The 19,610-nt window shown below is 36.4% G+C and overlaps 1 protein-coding gene across 1 annotated transcript in view; it reads left to right on the top strand.

Annotated features, from left to right (window-relative positions):
- IL1RAPL2 (interleukin 1 receptor accessory protein like 2) overlaps nt 1-19,610 on the top strand; it is a 1,262,761-nt gene that overhangs the window by 1,239,754 nt on the left and 3,397 nt on the right. Inside the window, exons 9-10 of the mRNA XM_077887847.1 lie at nt 606-749; nt 6,930-7,100. Coding sequence (XP_077743973.1) covers nt 606-749; nt 6,930-7,100 — 315 coding nt within the window. The remainder of the gene's footprint in view (nt 1-605; nt 750-6,929; nt 7,101-19,610) is intronic.

The raw sequence follows: 19,610 nt of genomic DNA, 5'->3' as shown, positions 1-19,610 counted from the left end.
TATACATATTATAGTCATTTATTCAAATAAGTAGGGGAAATGGATAAACTAATTTCCCTAGGTTACTTTCTTTTGGATTATTTTCCAAGGGTTAAATGAAACAGTTAAATCTTACAAGCTCATTCAATTTTTTTTGATTCTGAGAATAATTTTATGATGCTCTTCTCATGTAGAAGAATAGGGCTGTGGCCTAAGAAGTACTAGATGGTAATCTTGCTAAGCCAATAAGATAATTGAACGGAAACAACAAAACATTGGCCCTAGACCCAGAAAAAGGCCATTCTAACAGTTTCCTTAGATATACCTAAAACAGAAGTATATATGTGAAATCTAGATGTGCTCAAAACAAATTGGAAGTGACTATTCTTTTTCAGATAGACTTACCACTTTCAATAGTAAAAGTATTCAGATCTTTAGAAAAGAGTTAATTTTATGAAAATTTGATTTACACAAATGTGTTGAGAACAAAGCTACTTACCACATTAAGCAAGAATCTTTTGGAAAGAAAAGCAGAATGGATTTTACATCTTACAGACTAGAAACATGGAGAGATCCCAAGTATTGCTGATTTAATTACCCTATCCTGTTTATTTTGTTGGTTCCAGATTTAATCTACAAAATTGAACTTGCAGGAGGCTTGGGAGCAATCTTCCTCTTCCTTGTACTGCTTGTGATCATCTACAAATGCTACAATATTGAACTGATGCTCTTCTACCGACAGCATTTTGGAGGTGATGAAACTACCAATGGTAAGCTATCTTCTATTGTTTAAATTAAATTAAAAGGCATGGATTTGTGATTATGTAGGAGAATATCCCCATTCTTAGGCGGTACATGATGAAATATTTAGAATTACATGGCTATCACTAAAGCAAGTTACCTCTCAAATAGTTCAGAAAAAAATATGTATTTATCAAGAAAAAGGACAAAGGGAAGAAAATCTTAACAGGAGAATCTGGGTAAGGAATATATGGATGTTCTTTGGAACTACTTTATTTTTGTAATGTTTGACATTGTTTCCAAACAGTTTAACAAGGAAACATGAGTTGATCAGGAACTACTAAGAAGTTAAGAATCAATTCCATTATTTTCCTTCAGAAAATTCAAATTTCGGTACAGATCATTTTTAGCCATTCCCAGCATTGAAAAAACAAACAAATCATTTAGGAAACAGAATAAGAGCTATAAATATTCTCTTTTTAAAACTCACAGTACATTTGGATCCACATATTTTGGATGATTGTAGAGCCCATTCTCAAAAATGACCTTAAAGGATAGAAATTCAGAATGCAGTTTATAATTTTCTTATGTTTGCCATCTAGGACCCTTGGAAATCTTTGGAATGAAATATCAATAAAGCATTGTATTGAGCTTTGATTTTTTGAACATTCAAAAATGATTTAATTTTTCAAGAGAATAAATTACCATATTTCAAATTAATACCAATAAGAAATCATGACATGTAACTCCATAAAGTTCTCACCCACAAACTACTGTAAGTCTTGGAAATAAGTGTGTGAAATGCCTGAGGTAAGCCAAGATTAAAAAGAAGTCCATTTGTAAGTCATTAAAAGGTAGATTTGGATTCTAGTTTTCATTATATTAAAATAGATTATGGTCTTACCTCAAAGCAGAAGGGTTCATGATTTTGTTCATTTTTATAATGATAGAAGAAGGGCAGAGTAGTGAATGTAAAAAAAAAAGAGGAATCTTTGATTTCAGTCCTATGGTTTCTATTATGTAAATAATGATATGAGTGGGTTTTAATTGAGTTTTATGTTTTCATAGTAAGTTAGGGAAATGGTGTTTGGTGAACACATATGCATGCTCTAATTTACCTAATTATTATAGCAACCCACTTAAAAGTATTACAAACCCTTATTCAGACATAGTTTCAAAATGAGAGATTAGGGCCTGTTCCAACCATAATTATACACTCCAACAATATATATGAAAGTGTGGTCAATTACCCTTAGTTTCCATATACAACAATTAATATAGAGAAATCTGACTTCTTACCTGCACATGTAAAATAACTATATGACATATGCTGCTGAGGAAAAAGTCACTGATTCCCAGGTGCCAACAAGTAGCTAAATTATCCAATTGGGAATGTGAAAGATGCATATATTGTCTAAATGAAAGAACATAAAAGGGAGGTTCCTGTGATTAATTTGTTTTGAGTCATGATTATCAGTAATTTGTCAATACTCTCTGCAGGTGATGATACAATTTATTTTATTTTATTTGATGATACAATTTATTAAATTAATCTGCAATAATTAATTACCTTCATCACCCATAATCCAATAATCCAGATTAATAATCCACCCAATAATCCAGATTAATTGACCAGTTGTAATACATATTTGTAAGATTAAATTCATGCTAGCATCATAGGACATTTCAGGGGTAAAATATTCCATTTTGCATCTACATCTCTAACGTGGTCCATATGGTCAAAGATGACAAATAATCTAGGGCATTTTGATTAGAGAATTTTATTTATTGATTCCAAACCAGGGATCCCTGGGTGGCGCAGCGGTTTGGCGCCTGCCTTTGGCCCAGGGCGCGATCCTGGAGACCCGGGATCGAATCCCACGTCAGGCTCCCGGTGCATGGAGCCTGCTTCTCCCTCTGCCTGTGTCTCTGCCTCTCTCTCTCTCACTGTGTGCCTATCATAAATAAATACAATTTAAAAAAAAATAAATAAAATAAAAAAAAAATGATTCCAAACCAGTTGTTTTAGGGAGAAAATGTAATGTGGAGGGAAGAGACTTCAGGGGTTTTCATTGGGAAGGAGAATTCAAATAATTTTTATTTCTACATGGAAACTTAGATCTTAAATACACAACCTGTACTAGCTTAATGGAATACTAAAAAGTCAGCAGGTATGTGGTGAGGATGAATAAATGAATATTAAAGCTCTTTTAAAAATACTTGGTTTTGAAAAAAATACTTGGTTTCGGAAAACAAAAACAAACAAAAATACTTGGTTTCGGGATGCCTGGATGGCTCAGCGGCTAAGCATCTGCCTTCCTCTCAGGGCATGATCCTGGAGTCCCGGGATGGAGTCCCACATTGGACTCACTGCATGGAGCTTGCTTCTCCCTCTGCCTGGCTCTCTTTGTGTTTCTCATGAATAAATAAACAAAATCTTTAAAAGAAAAGATGTATTTGGTTTCATGATGCCAAATATCAGCTAGATAAGTTTCAAATTTTTCATTTCTTTAAATATTTTGGCATCTCATAGACACAACTTAGATTTATACTATTTGTTCATGTTTTCTCTTTGATTAATATCTATAGTAACATTTTCTGAACGTTCTTATAAGAATGCTGTATTTTCTCTAAAACAAAGTCAATCCAACAAACTTAGCTGTTTTTTTATATAATTCATTTCATTTTAATCCACCTAACAATGATTGCTTCATTTATTTGACCTTTGAGTTGTTCAGTCATTAAATATTTTTTAAGTGTCTACTCTGCGGCAGGCATTATGTATGATATATTTAGTTATATTCTTCATCTGGGTATACACACACACACTTATCTTAAGCACTAGGGATATAATAATCAAGGAAGTTACAGTCTTTGCACTTTAAAAGCTAAGGATTTAGCACCTTGATTAGCATAGCCCTAGAAGAACTGGGTTGTAAATAGGAATGGCTTCCTGGTGGTGAATGGGATTAAAATCAGCTTTAAAAACTGGGAAGGATGGGTGTGACAACAGGAAAATTCTTCCACAAACAGTTTGTTTCCCTTCCTCATAACATCTCTCTTCATTGGGAACATACCTATGATGATTGCTGTGCAAGCCCGCTTTCTTATAGTGCTTTGCCATCTGCATTGACTCTATTTTCTGGTTCCTTAGATGAGCTTAGTCAGCATGATCTAACACTGAGGAAGGCTCAGTAGCCTTGCTTAACAAAGTGGTATTGCTGAATTGCCATTCAGTTTTAAAACAATTTTTAGGCCTCGTTTGTTAACCTTATATGCATCACGTTGTTGATTTTGCTCTTCTATCTTGCTCCTCTCTGTGAGCAACAGCTGTGACTATTCATGAGGTTTTCTTGGCTGTCTATATAAGGCTGAAGTGCATTTTTTAAACTGTGGCATCTGCATCACTGCTTGTTCACTAGCTGGCATCCTAGAGCTTCTGGGACATCTGACATGGTGGCTTTGAGAGCACTCTTCCTATGGTTCTGTCCAGCCACCATAAGCTCTTTATCGCTAGTTCATCTTAAAGGGACATGGCTAAAATCAGAAGCAATAATTTTCCAAAGAATGATATACTTCTAGAATGTTAGGTAAAAATTATTATCCAAACGTGTTGGGCATTAACACATATCAAAGACATCTATGTTCTTTGTTGTAACTTGATTTGGGATATGCTAATAAAGCACTATTTTTCTAGAAGAGTCTGTAGCATCACCTCTATTAGGGTATAGGTGAAGCAAGTAAGGACCAGGAATATGTGAGCTTAGGCATGGTTGGAGGGCAAATAGTCTTAGTCAGGATAAGCAATGGAGGCAAGAGTATAAAGGCCTGGTCAGATGAGTGAAAGACTCAGGTAGTCATTGCAGATGGCTGGCTCATAGTAGATGCTCAACAAATCATTGTTGAATGTATTAAAAAATAGTTGAATCTAGGGAGGTTTGTGAGGTAGAAAAATTATAAAAATCAGAGGAAACAAGGGTCTAATCTGACATTATGGAATTTGAGGCGGCAGCACCATCCATTAAGAACGATGAAATACATTCTGTTCATAAGAATGGATCTGTCCTTTGGCCTATTTTATTCTTCCAGCTGTGTATCATCAGCAGCTCTAAGTCCCAAGTGAGTAATTATATCTGGAGAAAGTCAAGGGCTTGCAGGTGTATCCTGAGCTTGATTGGAACAGGGGCAGAGGTGCTAGCATTACCAGGAGTTTCTTACATTAGCATTGCTTATGAACATCCTCACTTCCGAGTGGTGTTTTATGCATAGGAGTGGAATGCGCCCCATTTGTAAGCCAAATGATCTCCACTATCCAGGACAGTCCTTCATGTGCATCTGCTTCTTGGCAATCAAGTAACCCAACCAAGGCTGATGGAAGCCTTTTCCAGCCAGAGGACATGCTAAAGAAAAGCCTCTTGGCTTCAGGCACCATCATAACATAAATAACCAGAGTTCCTTTCATGTGGGGGTGGTGAAGACTGGAATCTTACTAGAATTAGAACAATATAATCCTGCCTCAGATATATCTAGATAGTTAGAGGGTCCCACGTATTTCTACCCTAAGGTATTTATATTTCTTCATATGCCTATCATTTATTCCTCCTTTAGGGGGTAGAACTAAATCATTAATGGCAGAGATGAGTGGCTGCTTCATTCTGTAAATTACCTTTTGGTCATGTTTTAGCTATATTCTAATCAGGTCCGCTTTAATGAAAAATATCGATGTGGTTTAGAAACAAATCCTGAAATGTGTGCTTATCTTTTAAAATTATTATTTTCAAGTAACAATGTTTAATAAATAGTAACAGTTCCACTTAAGTCTATGCTCATTACATTTAACTTTAAAAGGATTTTTCTTGGGACTCTTGGGTGGCTCAGCAGTTTAGTACCTGCCTTTAGCCTAGGGTGGATCCTGGAGTCACAGGATCAAGTCCCACATCAGGCTCCCTGCATGGAGCCTGCTTCTCTCTCTGCCTATGTCTCTGCCTTTCTCTTGCTGTGTCTCTCATGAATAAATATGAAATCCTAAAAAAAATAATTTTATATAAATAAGGGAATTTTGAAAACCACTATAACTTTTCCAATGTGGCCTTTCTAAATCTTTATTTTTTTAATTTTTATTTATTTATGATAGTCACACACACAGAGAGAGAGAGAGGCAGAGACACAGGCAGAGGGAGAAGCAGGCAGAGGGAGAAGCAGGCTCCATGCACCGGGAGCCCGACGTGGGATTCGATCCCGGGTCTCCAGGATCGCGCCCTGGGCCAAAGGCAGGCGCTAAACCGCTGCGCCACCCAGGGTTCCCCAATGTGGCCTTTCTAAAACCAATGGGGACTAATAGCTTGAGTAGCCATATTCATTAATAATTTTTAGGGAAAAATATATAAACATTTTACATTTTCTCTTAGGAGAGGTTGGCTTTGAGTCAGTATAATGAAGGAGGAAAAAATACTTTCTCAGAGCACAGTTAACTCTCTGACTAAATGTGTGAAGGGAAAACCTAATTTGGCAATAATGGAAGAATGTATATTTTGAAATAAAGGGTCCTTTTAGAAGCTTGTGTCAAATTAGTTGGGCATGGATTGAACAAAAATAACAGACAGTGCACTTGTATAAAACCCAGCTGCTGTCTCTAATATTTGGTAATAAACTACTTTTTGTATATGAAGATAATGATAGTAACCAACGGGAATTATGGCATGTGTTGTGAGTAGTGTCTCCAGGAGTGAGGCTGGATTATTTTGATCTTCCACACTCTAGGGGCCAGCCCCTCTTGGATCTCTTGCACATATTTGTGCAAACAAGGTATAGTCTGTGACCAAGTAACAGAGCCAAGCCAACTGGCACAGAAAAAGTTCAAATCCATGACTTTGGTCTATTTAATCCTGCATTCAAACACACTGAGCTAATAATTTACACATCACTGAATATCACAAATATGTATAGTCACCAGGAGCCACAAATAATAACTCTCTTTTATTCTGTCCTGACTATAGGTTTCCCATTACCATAATGGTTTCAGCTCATATCATATGACTAGGTTATATTGAAATGTGCTAGATTTCTTATAACATGGCATGTGGTTTATTTTTTCTAGTTATTAATGACATTAATTATAGTGCTTAGGTCAGCCTTTAGTGGTTATAGATTTTTAGTACTTAAAGAGAACTTACTAATATAAAACCCACTTGTTGTTCTTTATATTTAAGACAACAAGGAATATGATGCCTATCTGTCTTACACAAAAGTGGACCAAGACACTTTAGACTGTGACAATCCTGAAGAAGAGCAGTTTGCTCTTGAAATACTGCCAGATGTCCTGGAAAAACACTATGGATATAAACTCTTCATCCCAGAAAGAGACCTGATTCCAAGTGGAAGTAAGTACTTTCAAGTTTTATATTTAAAGTTTTATTTCTTTTATGAAGTTACGTGGAAGCTTCAAACATCAAAGCCCAGTATTTAGATAGTTGTTTCTCACAGGAGATTTTATTGAATTCAAATTTCTCCATGATGCCTATGTTCTGAATTTATAGCACTCAAATTTTTTAAAAGGAACTCTCACTTACATTTTAGATATGGTTTTTAAATTGTGCCTTAAAGGTATTTTTTTATTATATTGCCTTGGTGTTCTGAGAACATAATAATCCTTTAAAAAAAAACTCTTCATGTCAAAGTCTTTTCAGTGCATTTCAGTTCCAAAGCTGGTCTTCTGTCATTGTGCTTCTACTTAAACCTACATTCATTGTCACTAATAACTGAAAATACGCCTTGTTACTCATTTCCAGATTTATAGAAAAAAAATCCACATAAAAAAGGTGTGTGAGGCCATTGGGTATAGCACTTTCACTGTGTATTTAAATGATTTTAAAGAAGCTCTGGACTATGTGGGCTTGAATGTTACTTTTTGCTACATATTGAAAGCTATATTTGAGCATTTAAAATAAATTCTGGTTCAAGTAAAAAAAACATATATTTAGTTCCTGTTACTGTTCAGAGTGCCCTACAGGCTAAAGTGTAAGGGGAATACAGGAAAGCCTAAAATATGACCCCTGCCCTCAAACAGTTTAAAATGCCATTGAAGGAAAATAAAAGTGCTAGAATTAGTTTGCATATGAGTCTATGTTAATATCCTTGAGAGATGGAAGTTAAAATGTGGCTACAAACCAAAATATGGTAATTTGTACACATGTGATAACAAAATTAAAAAGCTTATATTTTCCATGCTTCACAGTATATAAAATATTTTCACATAATTTCATTTCATCTTTATAATAACCCTATATAGAAAGAGAGCAGATACTATTATCTTCACTTCACAGATGAGAAAGTTCAAGAAGTTCAAGATCAGATAGCTGGCAAATGGTAGGGCGAAGATTAGAACCTAGATCTATTCGACTCTGGTTCTCACTCCACTAAGGCCTCTAAACTGACAGAAAACAATTTGAAACACTTGAATTTTGGTTGTTTATATCTTTTCTCAGCATCTGTATGTGTCTGTTTCTGTGTGCACATAAATATGCACACTTACATGTACATAGAAAGGAACAAAAAAGACAATATTTATTGATCCGTTACTTCCCTGCACCACAAATGTAATAATTGCCCAAACTCCTTTCAATGGTTTTCCACTCTTTTCTTTCTGTAATTCCCTTCATCTTTATGACTTGAGATACCACTTCTACATTGATTGAACCCCAAGTAACCTGATACCTCTGAGTCATCTTTGAATCTTCTGTATCTCTCTCCCAAATCCAGCATCCATTGCATCTTTTCCATTCTCTGTTCTCCCATTTTAATGTAGGCCCTAATCACCTCATTACTACAATGTCAATTACTCTCTGCCTTCCTTATTTTTCTTCTCATACATCTATTTCCATAAATATATAGATATAGATATCTATATCTATCTATTATCTATCTATCTATCTATCTATCTATCCTTGATCATGTCACTCCCCCATTCATTTTTTTAATAAATTTATCTTTTATTGGTGTTCAATTTGCCAACATACAAAATAACACCCAGTGCTCATCCCATCAAGTGCCCCCTTCAGTGCCCATCACTCAGTCACCCCCACCCCCCGCCCACCTCCCCTTTCACCACCCCTAGTTCGTTTCCCAGAGTTAGGAGTCTCTCATGTTCTGTTTCCCTTTCTGATATTTCCCACTGATTTTTTTCTCCCTTCCCCTTTATTCCCTTTCACTATTTTTTATATTCCCCAAATGAATGAGACCATATAATGTTTGTCCTTCTCCGATTGACTTATTTCACTCAGCATAATCACTCCCAATTCAATCTTAAATTGTTCACCATTTCCTGTAGGATAAAATCCATAACTCCCAGCTAAATACTTCTGTAGTCTGGGAATATCTCAGATTGGTCTCCTAAACTTGTCTCTTACCCTTATTTGGAACTTTCACTCTAGCTACACTGTGTCTTTGATATATGTTGTGTGTCCTTGTAATGCTTTTGTTCATCCTAAACTTTTATACCCTTACAAATCTTACTTACTCTTCTCCATTTCACTGCCTCTGTAAAATTCCATAAAAATTTCTCTATCCCTATAAACTTTTTTACTCCTGTGATAGTTTACATTCTTTTGTTACTTTATATAGTTTTCCATCTATTTATATCTTATCTAGTTGCCAAGATTGTAAGCTCCATGAGGGCAGGGATTGTATCATCATCTAACAGAAAACTTGAGCTCATTGGATGTTTCATAGGTGCTCGTTGATTTTGTTTGGACAGTGCTTATCCTTCTAAGATAGAAGGAAATAATGAGAATGAAATAAGTAAGGGTTTAAATTTTCCATGACAATATCTAAAAGGCATTTTTCTTTAACAAGACAAATGTGAAAGCTAAAAATGAGCTTTCTGCTGAAAGAAAAAAATGTGAGGAATTCATAGGAATAGTCTCAGTCCTTAAAACAGGCTAATGAGTATATTGCTTTAATTTTGTTGATATTAGAAAGAATACCTATAAGGGGTTAAACATTGATGTGAAAAAAACATTTCTTTACTATTTTTTGCTTAATTTATTAGATTACTGTTTATTTTTTTATATTTTGCCAAGAGCATCTTTTTAAATGTAGAAATTCTATAAAATCAATTTTTAGAGTGATAATATCCTAAATTGTATTAAAGCAATATCATTACCAAAGTAGAATTTTTATTCTATGTTAAGTCATCTTCAATAGGACTCAGTGTGGTGCTGGTCTTTTGCATTCTAAAATTGTTAGCATCACAATAGACAGTCTTTATCAACTCCACCAACTGACTGAAAAACATTAGTCTTCATGTCTGAATATTTCAACATTGATTATCTTTCTTCTGAACTGGAAAATGTTGCTTCAGCATTGTGCATCAGTAAGGGAAATGGGGACAACATGGAACACAGGAGAGCCACTTTACCAAAGACAGTAGGTGACACTTGCTTATTATGTCAAGAAGAAGCTATTGTGCATAGGTGAGAGTCAGAGGCAGACAGCATGAGAGTGAAAAGGTGCATCCCAAAATTATGTCTTCTTATTGCTCCCATATAGTCTATTTTGGTGACTCTTGGCAGGTCATCTGAATCAACGCCCAGTGTCAATCTATCTTAACAGGTGGTAAAAATATTTTATACTTCTTTGAGTTAGCTAGTTTTTCAGCTAAATTGATTGAAATTCATCAGTTGTTTCGGTGTATCATAGACATGTCTGAACATCTTCCTTGACCACAGAGTGTGAGGCTTTTATATAAGCCATATTTCCTAGCTCAAAGCTACAAGATTTGAGTTGAAGACTGTAATACACTGAATAAGAGATGATAGGAAGTTGTCACCTAGTATACCCTGACATTTAAAGAACTTAACATAGAAACACCCAAGAAGTCATTAGGATAGCAGAGATTTTATAGTCCACAGAAGATCATTTTATTTTTTTGAGATCATACAGCCATCAGACTGAGCAGGGACTTGGATCCTGGGTACTCAGTGGTGCACAGGAAGACTCCTTTTACAAGTAAACCATTTGGGACAACTATGCAGTTTTTAGATGCAACCACTGGAGGGTGTTTGATTTTAATCCTTCCTTCCTGAATGAGGAAATTCATGTTCTCTGAATTCCGATTTGCGAGTGCAAACTGCAGAAGTTCTTAAAAAGGCCCTTTGACAATTTTTCTTTTTCCATCAACATTTCAGAGCTGGCTGAGCAATCACCATGTCACGATTAACGAGTTTTTCCTTTGGCATTTTTAGCACGCATTCAGGAAGTTGATGAAGTATATGAATAATATACTTGGTTTACACATGAATGACAGAGTAGAACATTTTGGACTTGTGTATGTGTGTTATTAAAGAAGCTTCTGTGGTCTGTATTTGCAGCTATTGGTACAAATTTAACAAGTTATGCTATATAAATATAGACACATTCCTGGGGGGGAAAACTAGTTACAATATTATAAGCAATGTTTGTCTCTCACATCTCATTTAAAATATGTTGACCCAAGACTACTCCTTCCTCCAAAAACTAGCAATGAGGCCTTTGAGGATTGTAAAAGCAGACTTCATAATATCATCCTTGATCTACAACAATAATTTTCTATGAATCAAATTAATGAGGTCTATGACATTAATCCATTAATGTTTAATGTCTTCACATTTGATGTACCTTCAGTTTCTTTTGCACCACTCTCATGGCATTCCAACGCAATCTCATTAACACACAAACCTTTCCAATGCATACAGTTTCAAAAGTACATAAATGGGACTCCCCCACCTTCTCTCCATCTCTGTCTCTGTTTCAGTCTTTCTCTTCCTCATATGACCAAGAGTTCTCACAAAGCTTCAATAGAAAGATGCCACTTTCCAAGATAAGGTGGTGTCTGTACTGCCCCTACTAGGGATGTCCTTTGGCCATCATGAACCAACAGAGATGGGGAGATTTGACACAAATATTTTTCCTAAAGGCTAAAACTAAAAGTCTTCTGATCTGGACATTATTTTCCTGGCATCGGCCTACCTTTCCATCCTTGAGCCTGTGGCCAGGATCTTCCTTATGTTTTCTCAGGTTTGGTGCCTGAATGTGGCAAGAATTCCTACTTTCCAGTAAAAATTTGGTTTGTCTCTTCCCAGGCTAGAAACATCTGTCCTGAGAATAGCAAAAGCAACTTTGTTGCCAACAGGCATCTGAATGTCAGAACTGACAGGCAACCAAAAGAAAGCCAGATAGAAAACACCCTACTCAAACTGCCTAGAGACACAAACTTGAGAAGTAGAGATTTTCTCACCCCTGCAGCTGCTGGGTTTTGTGGTATAAAGTACTGTACACAGAGCACATTGTGTTCATGGGGCCTAGTGGATCCTTGAGGAATGAACAGATGTGCTCTGAAGCTGACATGTGACCAATAGAACCCAGCTGTGCAATTGAGATCCTGAGATTGGGGACATTTTTGGATGAGGACCATTTAGATTCTCTAGCCCATCTTATCTCAGTGTTTCTGCAGGAATTAAAAAATATAAAAATATAAAAGGTTATTGAGTTAGAATGAGGGCTACTGATCAGATGGAGAAAATAGCATTATAAGTAGAAATAACCCAATCCTGTAGCTGTTGTTTGCCTCTAAGAGAAAGCAATCAAGTTACTTAAAATGCATATGCAATATTTATTAACAATTGTAAATTGAGCCAGTTCTGTCTGAAGCTTTAGAAAAATCTATAAATATCTAAGTGGACTTTGAAGAGAAAAAAAATTCTTCCAAAGCATTTATCTCAATTTTCCTTTCAATGCATAGAAAGACTGTGGGGATCTCTAAGTGAGTTATTCATGCATTATTACACTAGAGAAGACATTAGTAAGTTAAAGATATTATCATACATATATTTGCTCAGCTATGTCTGTTGAAGCTTTATTTATGAATTTGGCCTCAAGTATCAGTATTATTGAAGGGGTAATTGAGTGAATGAAACTCCAGAATCCTATAACTCCTTCAGTAATTACAGGGAAAATGATAATGTCTGATTACATTCTTGCATTTCCTCGCTATTCTAATCTTCAGTTTTTTAATGCTTAGTGCTAGCCATGTGATTGTGCTGACAATGGAATGACAAATGAGTGGAGAATACATCTGGTGTCAGATGATCCCTAGTCACTTCTAAGTGAGGCATGCAAAAAATATTTTTGTACATGGATCTGGAAGTACTCATTGCCAATAGTTCCTCTAATAGCTGGACATATTGGATACTATTCAAGTAACTTTTTCCTTGGGGAGTAATAAAATCTGATGTCTGTGACCTAAAAAGTGTGATGCAGAGGTGACATGCAGAACCATGGAAATTTAGCACATTGTGTGCAATTTACTCACACGGAATAAAATTAGATATGCCCACTATCCCATTCATGTTAGAATCAAGAGAAAGGGAACTGTACCCCAATATGTCCCCAAATGTACTGAGGTCAACAGACTGAGGTTTCTCATGAAAGTTTGAGGTCAAGGAAGAACTGTGTAGAATTTCAATTGAGAAATCTACTGCTTGAGTAGCACAAAGAACAGGCTCCTTAAAACACACACACACACACACACACACAAACACACACACACACGCACCAGAAGACCAGGATAAAACTATCTTTAAGTACAAAGGAGCCACAGAAAAAATATAAGGAGCAAGTTGTCTTGTCTGAGATTGCACTGATTGAAATTAGTTCAATCTACAAGTTTCTAGGGCATGAGATTATGGGAGAAAAGGGAAAGAACATTTTGCAGACTTTTTTGCTACTTTCCACATTATCTTCCTTTCAATTTTCTCTGAATGTGTTTCATTACTTACCTCTACTCTCAACAAAGAGGTGAGGAGAGATGAGAAGGAATTTAGAGATGTGGACAATATTCTAGAGTAGATTCTGCATACTCTCATGCTTCTCCACTCACCCACAGTAAAGTGTAATAGCAAAAGTAAAGGATTCAATACTAGAAATATAGTCTTCAAAGTCAAAATTGTGAGTAAATATAATTTGCGATATTTACAAGATCTCAGCAATCCATGTTAACCATTGATCAACCTATCAACAAGAATTAATTTGGATCCTTAACATTAGTCAACAGAGGACAAAACTCCTACCAAAAATTTAGCCCCATGAACTATCTATAACTTATCAAGCCGTGGGCTTGGAGAGGTAAGGGACAGAGAAAGTTTTTGTAGGATAAGTAATATGACACACTGTGTGATTTAGAAATTCCCTCTTTCCCACACATAAACCTAGTTAAATAAAAATTTTATTGCCCCAAACTTTGTGGCAAACAACACAGGCAGAATTTTATATCTCCAGAAGCAGAATCAAGACCCAAACCTTTAGTAATATCAGCCAAGATAAAGAGGTTGTCAACCTGTATAACTCTTTCAATAGATTAATATTAAGCATCATTATTTAAAGTGCATATAGGGCAGCCCCGGTGGCGCAGCGGTTTAGCGCCGCCTGTAGCCCAGGGTGTGATCCTGGAGACCTTGGATGGAGTCCCACATCAGGCTCTCTGCATGGTGCCTGCTTCTCCTTCTGCCTCTCTTTCTCTCTCTCTCTCTCTCTCTCTCTCTCTCTCTGTGACTCTATGAATAAATAAATAAAATCTTTAAAAAAATAAAGTGCATATAGTATTTTCAGTGAGACTACATTATAAAGTATCTCACTATAAGTGTTTAGTTATACCAGAGGGCTAATAATTTCTCCCAAATATATAGTGCTGAATGATACATTTTTCTCTGTTACATATAAACCTATATTATTTTTGCTGATTTCTCCATACCAGTCATAGAAAAGGACCTGTCTCAGTCAATTAGAAGGAGCCCATTTCTAATTTCTTCTTTTTTCATTTCTAATTTCAATTTCGAAATTAAATCTTGATTTTACATATTGATATATTAACCGATAGTTTATTTATTTATTTATTTATTTATTTATTTATTTATTTATGATAATTACAGAGAGAGAGAGAGAGAGGCAGCGACACAGGCAGAGGGAGAAGCAGGCTCCATGCAGGGAGCCCGACGTGGGATTCGATCCCGGGTCTCCAGGATCGCGCCCTGGGCCAAAGGCAGGCACCAAACCGCTGCGCCACCCAGGGATCCCTAACTGATAGTTTTTATAAATACCACCGTTAATAGCTATCAGTTAGCTAATTGTGACCAAAAATCAATGAAGTAGTAGTTGTGTTAATGCAACCTGTCTGACCCTAATGATCTATTTAACAGATAGTGGATGTACATAGCTGTGGGTATAAGAATATCAAACTACTATTATTTGAACCTAGAAAAAAAGTAAACTATGTCTTTGCCTACAGGCTGTTTTTTAACTTTTTAAAAATATGCCAACTATCCCTAACAATGACCCTGACATAAGATAATTTACAAGTAGCTAATTGATTAGTTTGATAAATCAGATGGCTAGTAGGCAGTAGCAAGATCTCATGAAAGTTTCTGAATATATAGTTTTTTTTTCTCCCTTCTCCTTCTGCCTATATCTGTAGCAGATTCAGTTCCTGAGATTTAGAAGAGTACTGAGTTCTTTTGAGAAAGTACATACATCCTATTAGAGCAATTTCTTGGGGCTGCCATTCTTCTTGCTTCTATTTTATTGCTTTATTTCTTTCTTCAGTTTACTTTTTTGGTTTGTAATAAGCATCCTGTTTTCACGTCACATTTGTAGATGCTTTTCTACTTTTCTAAATGCACTGTAATTTTGGTTTATACAACTGCCCCTGGGCAGCCCTGGTGGCTTAGCGGTTTAGTGCTGCCTTCAGCCTGGGGTGTGATCCTGGAGACCCAGGATCGAGTCCCACATCGGGCTTCCTGTGTGGAGCCTGCTTCTCCCTCTGCCTGTGTCTCTGCCTCTCTTTCTGTGTCTCTCATGAATAAATAAATAAAATCTTTAAAAAAATACAACTGTCCCTGAAGGAAATTTTTTAATTGAATTTTCTTTCCTTTTGATAGTTTAGGTAGTCACCTTCCTTGTCTCCTATTGGCTAGAACTTTCTTCATTCTCTAATATGCACACATCCCAAAGAGGACCTAGTGACAATGCATTTCCTTTCTAGAATATTTCCCAATCTCTGTCAACTTCCAGTATAGGCAAAAGAAAAAAGATTCTTTGCAGTTGTACTTAAAATGTAAAAAATGAATTTATACCAACTCAAGCACCCCTACTAAAACTATGTTCAAGGGGATTTTTATTCTTTACCAATTGTGAAGATCAAGTAGATTAAATGTAATTGGCTTTATTTTGTGTCTGATAATTTGGCATGGTTTCACAGCCTTTTCTAGAGAAGCAGAATGCTATCAGAACCAGGTCTCTTTGGTCTTTTCTGTCATTAGAAGTTACTCCAAACCAAAATCTGCAAAGAAATAACTTAATGACCTTTTATTTAAGGGATATTTTATATTTTTTATGTGGAAAAAAGAGCCTTTTCAGGGATTCCTGGTACTCAGTTGCTAAATTTGCCTGAATAAGTCAAAGCAAGATTTAATGAATATTCATGTGTTCTGTGGATTTAGGGATTTTTTTTTAAAGTTTCCTTATTATCTCTTCGTGGTAACAAGCTTTTTAAAATGGTTTCTGAAGGTTTCTAAAATGTCCCCCACAAAACCACAGCTCTACCATGGCAAACACCACTGCCTGTCAGAGACTACACTAGCTATAGACCAGCAATGTCTTAACATGATACCTGTTTCTGCTTAGTTTATTTGGAACTTTTCCAAACCTAAACACCCTGATTGGTCTCTAATTCAAGGGCAGCAAACTTTCTCTGTAAAGGTCCAGATAGTAAATATTTTTGGCTTTGTGGGTCATATATGGTCTCTGTTGCATCATATTCTTTTTTTTCACAACCCTTAAAAAATTATTCCTTGCTCACAGACCATACGAAAACAGGACATGTTCTTAATGGATCAGGCACTAGTTTACAGTCATTGAATGCAGACATGCAACCTGGGGGTAAGAAGGAAATTATTTGGGGCACTTGCTGCATGGAAGCCAGCAACAACTCCCTGGCTAAAGATTAGCAAGTAAAAAATATTAACTCTACTTGTTTGGTCTCTTGTTAGTTTACTTATATTTTCCATGATGGCTAAGTACTGTTTTTTTTCTCAAAGATAAAAAGCATAAAATAAATACCTAAAAAGGGAGGAAGGAATGGGGGAAAAGGGAGACAGATGAAAGAGGAAGGGACAGCAAGAGAGGGAAAGGCAGAAAGAGTGAGCAAGAAAGCAAAAGGGAAGATAAAAGGACAAGAAGGGGAGAGAAGACAGAAAAAGAGAGAGGTAGAGAGGAGTAGGGGGTAAGGGGGCAGAAAAAAACATAGAAAAACAGAGAGAGAGCCAGAATACGGAAGCTAGTGCACAGTCTCTCCTTCTTTTCCTTAGAGCCAGGCAGCTCTTAGAGGCACCTCCCCAGCTGCTTTCAAACATTGAGGTTGCTGCCCAGCCACTGATCACCATCCCAAGAAGTGAAATGTGGGCTCCACATCTGAAAACTTCCACTTGGTTTTTCACCAAGTGAAATGGAACACAAAATTCAGGGCCCAACCAAATGGCTCATGTTTTCTTTGGGACACTTGGTCCGTGTCTACCCAGGGAAAATTTTGATGTACTGACTGACTCCAGTGCATATGATTAATGTATATATAGGGCAAACCAGGATAATTCAGACCTTTTTTTCTTCCACGGCAGGTTTTCAGCCGGAATTATCTGGATGGTTGCCTCAACTCTCCACTAGGCTTTGCCAGGATAAGCACAGCCAGTGTAGTATGCAGGAGACAGGGACCACTCCCTATCCAAGGCTCCCTTCAACACCCACACCCTGTGCAGCTGAGCATAGTGGGATCTGTCCTGACAATCATTCCTTCTGGGACCAAATGCAAATTCTGTCTAATGAATCTCTAAGAAGCCTCCCAAACCCTAAATGTTGCATTTGGCTTAGCTGTCAAATGGCAAAATAGAATAGACAGATGAAGGAGGAGAACCATACAAATGGGAGGAAAAATTGTACCCTGTTCCCTTTCCCCTTCAGGAAAGAAGATAGCCAGAGCCCAGAAATCCCAATCAAATTAATTGGTATGTATGTGTATAGTTTCTCTCAAGACTGTGGACACCTGGGATATAATTTTTTTCTTTAAATAGAGATATGTATAGATAGACATACATTTTGTTTTTTAAAATACAGTTAAAAAGTAAAGTAGACTACATATCAACACAGAAAAAGTGTGGCTCATAGAGGCATAGTTTATGTGACATATGTGCTCCTGACAAGATTTGTACAGATCATTTTTAAAAATTAAATGAAAAGCTGCAATTAATGAAGGGAAGAATACTACTTGAAATAACCCATTGGTAAATTATTTTGTAAAGAATTCCTCTGTAAAATTAATAATTAACTAATAATTTACCTGGAAAACTGTATTTTCATGGACTCCTGCACTTATGCCATAATTCTGGGTTTGGGTTTTGTTCTGTTTTGCTTTGCTTTGTGTGGAGGGAAGGTGAAAAGAATAACGGGAAAGATGCATGATAGTTTATTTTACTATATCTTACAGATCCTACCTCTAATGATGAAGCTTCTCACATAACTTCTTTCTTTTTGGGAGCAGAGAGAAAAGAAGAAAGTGAAGAGTCAGAGCTGTTGATACATTGGGATAAAATTTTTCCACTCTATTGAAACTTTCTACCTTTCCTTCCATTCTGTTTCACCAGTTCTCTAAGTGATAATTACAGAGTGATAACTTCCACCATTGCTGCTTATGTGGTGTTTTCATTTTTCTTTGTTTTTTGTAGTTGTTTTTACTGATTTTATTTACTTTTATTTTTTATGGATTTCAATGCTGATTTTTCCCTGAATACATAATCTCTTTCAATTCTTAAGAAGTTCCGTTTCCCCTTAGGAGTTGGCTTACTGATAGTCATTGTAACTACTGCGTGAAAAAGTCCTAAAATGTATTAATTAAAAACCTAAACGATAGTAACCACAAATTGTTAAATGGGACATTCTATTTATCTCTTTTCAAAAGTTTTTTTGTTTCTCTCTTGGGTGTGTAGGAAGTTTCCTCATTTTCACTTGTGAGAGTGTTCTTGCTGCCTGCTGGTGAAAATAAAATCCTGGAAAAGAGAGAGACCTGTAAAATATGCATCTGTAAAAGAAGTTTCTCTTTTCAAGTGGCTTGTATGGGACTGTTTGGTGGCCCCACACTATGTACTGGACGTGACTCCTTGAAAGCAGTCTGTAACCTTGGGCAAATTTGCAGTGACAAATGTTGCTATGCTTCTGTAAGCACTGCTTCTGCTAGAGGGCATTGTACATGAGACAAGGCCTTGTGCTCTACTTAGTAAAGGCCTCGTGCTCTGTTGCCGCACCTGTGTCCAAGTCCCCATTTGTTAACACATGTGTGTGTTTCCCTTTTTGGCGGATAAGACTTGGGGAAGCATGATTGCAAAAAGATTATTCCACGGAATAAATAAATCTAGAGTTAGTTGAGTGTTTTTCCACCATGAAAGAACTATGACATAATCACCGCACTCTCAGAATTGCTCCACAAAGTAAGGCAAAGACTTCTCAACTGATAGACTCCCACTTTACTGCTCATTCCACGCCATCCCCCACCTCTAACTTCACCCCTTTCTCTTCCCTGGAACAAAGAGCAGCTGGTTTAAATTAAACTCATGGGCACATACACACCACTTCCCTATCTCTCAGTTCAAGGGCAAAATGGAGAACCTAAGATTGCAAATAACAAGAGGTATTCTGAGAAATGAGCTATGATTCTAGAAGAGATTTTCCACTATTTCCATCACAAATATTTTTGAAGTTGTTCATATCCATATACCTCCTGATTGCTTAGTAGTTTAAAACTAGGGGAAAACCAAAGC

This window comes from Canis aureus, chromosome X (assembly GCF_053574225.1).
Source record: "Canis aureus isolate CA01 chromosome X, VMU_Caureus_v.1.0, whole genome shotgun sequence".
In the NCBI taxonomy this organism is placed as follows: domain Eukaryota; kingdom Metazoa; phylum Chordata; class Mammalia; order Carnivora; family Canidae; genus Canis; species Canis aureus.
Note: the sequence above shows the minus strand (reverse complement) of the source record. Positions and strands in the feature narration are given on the sequence as shown.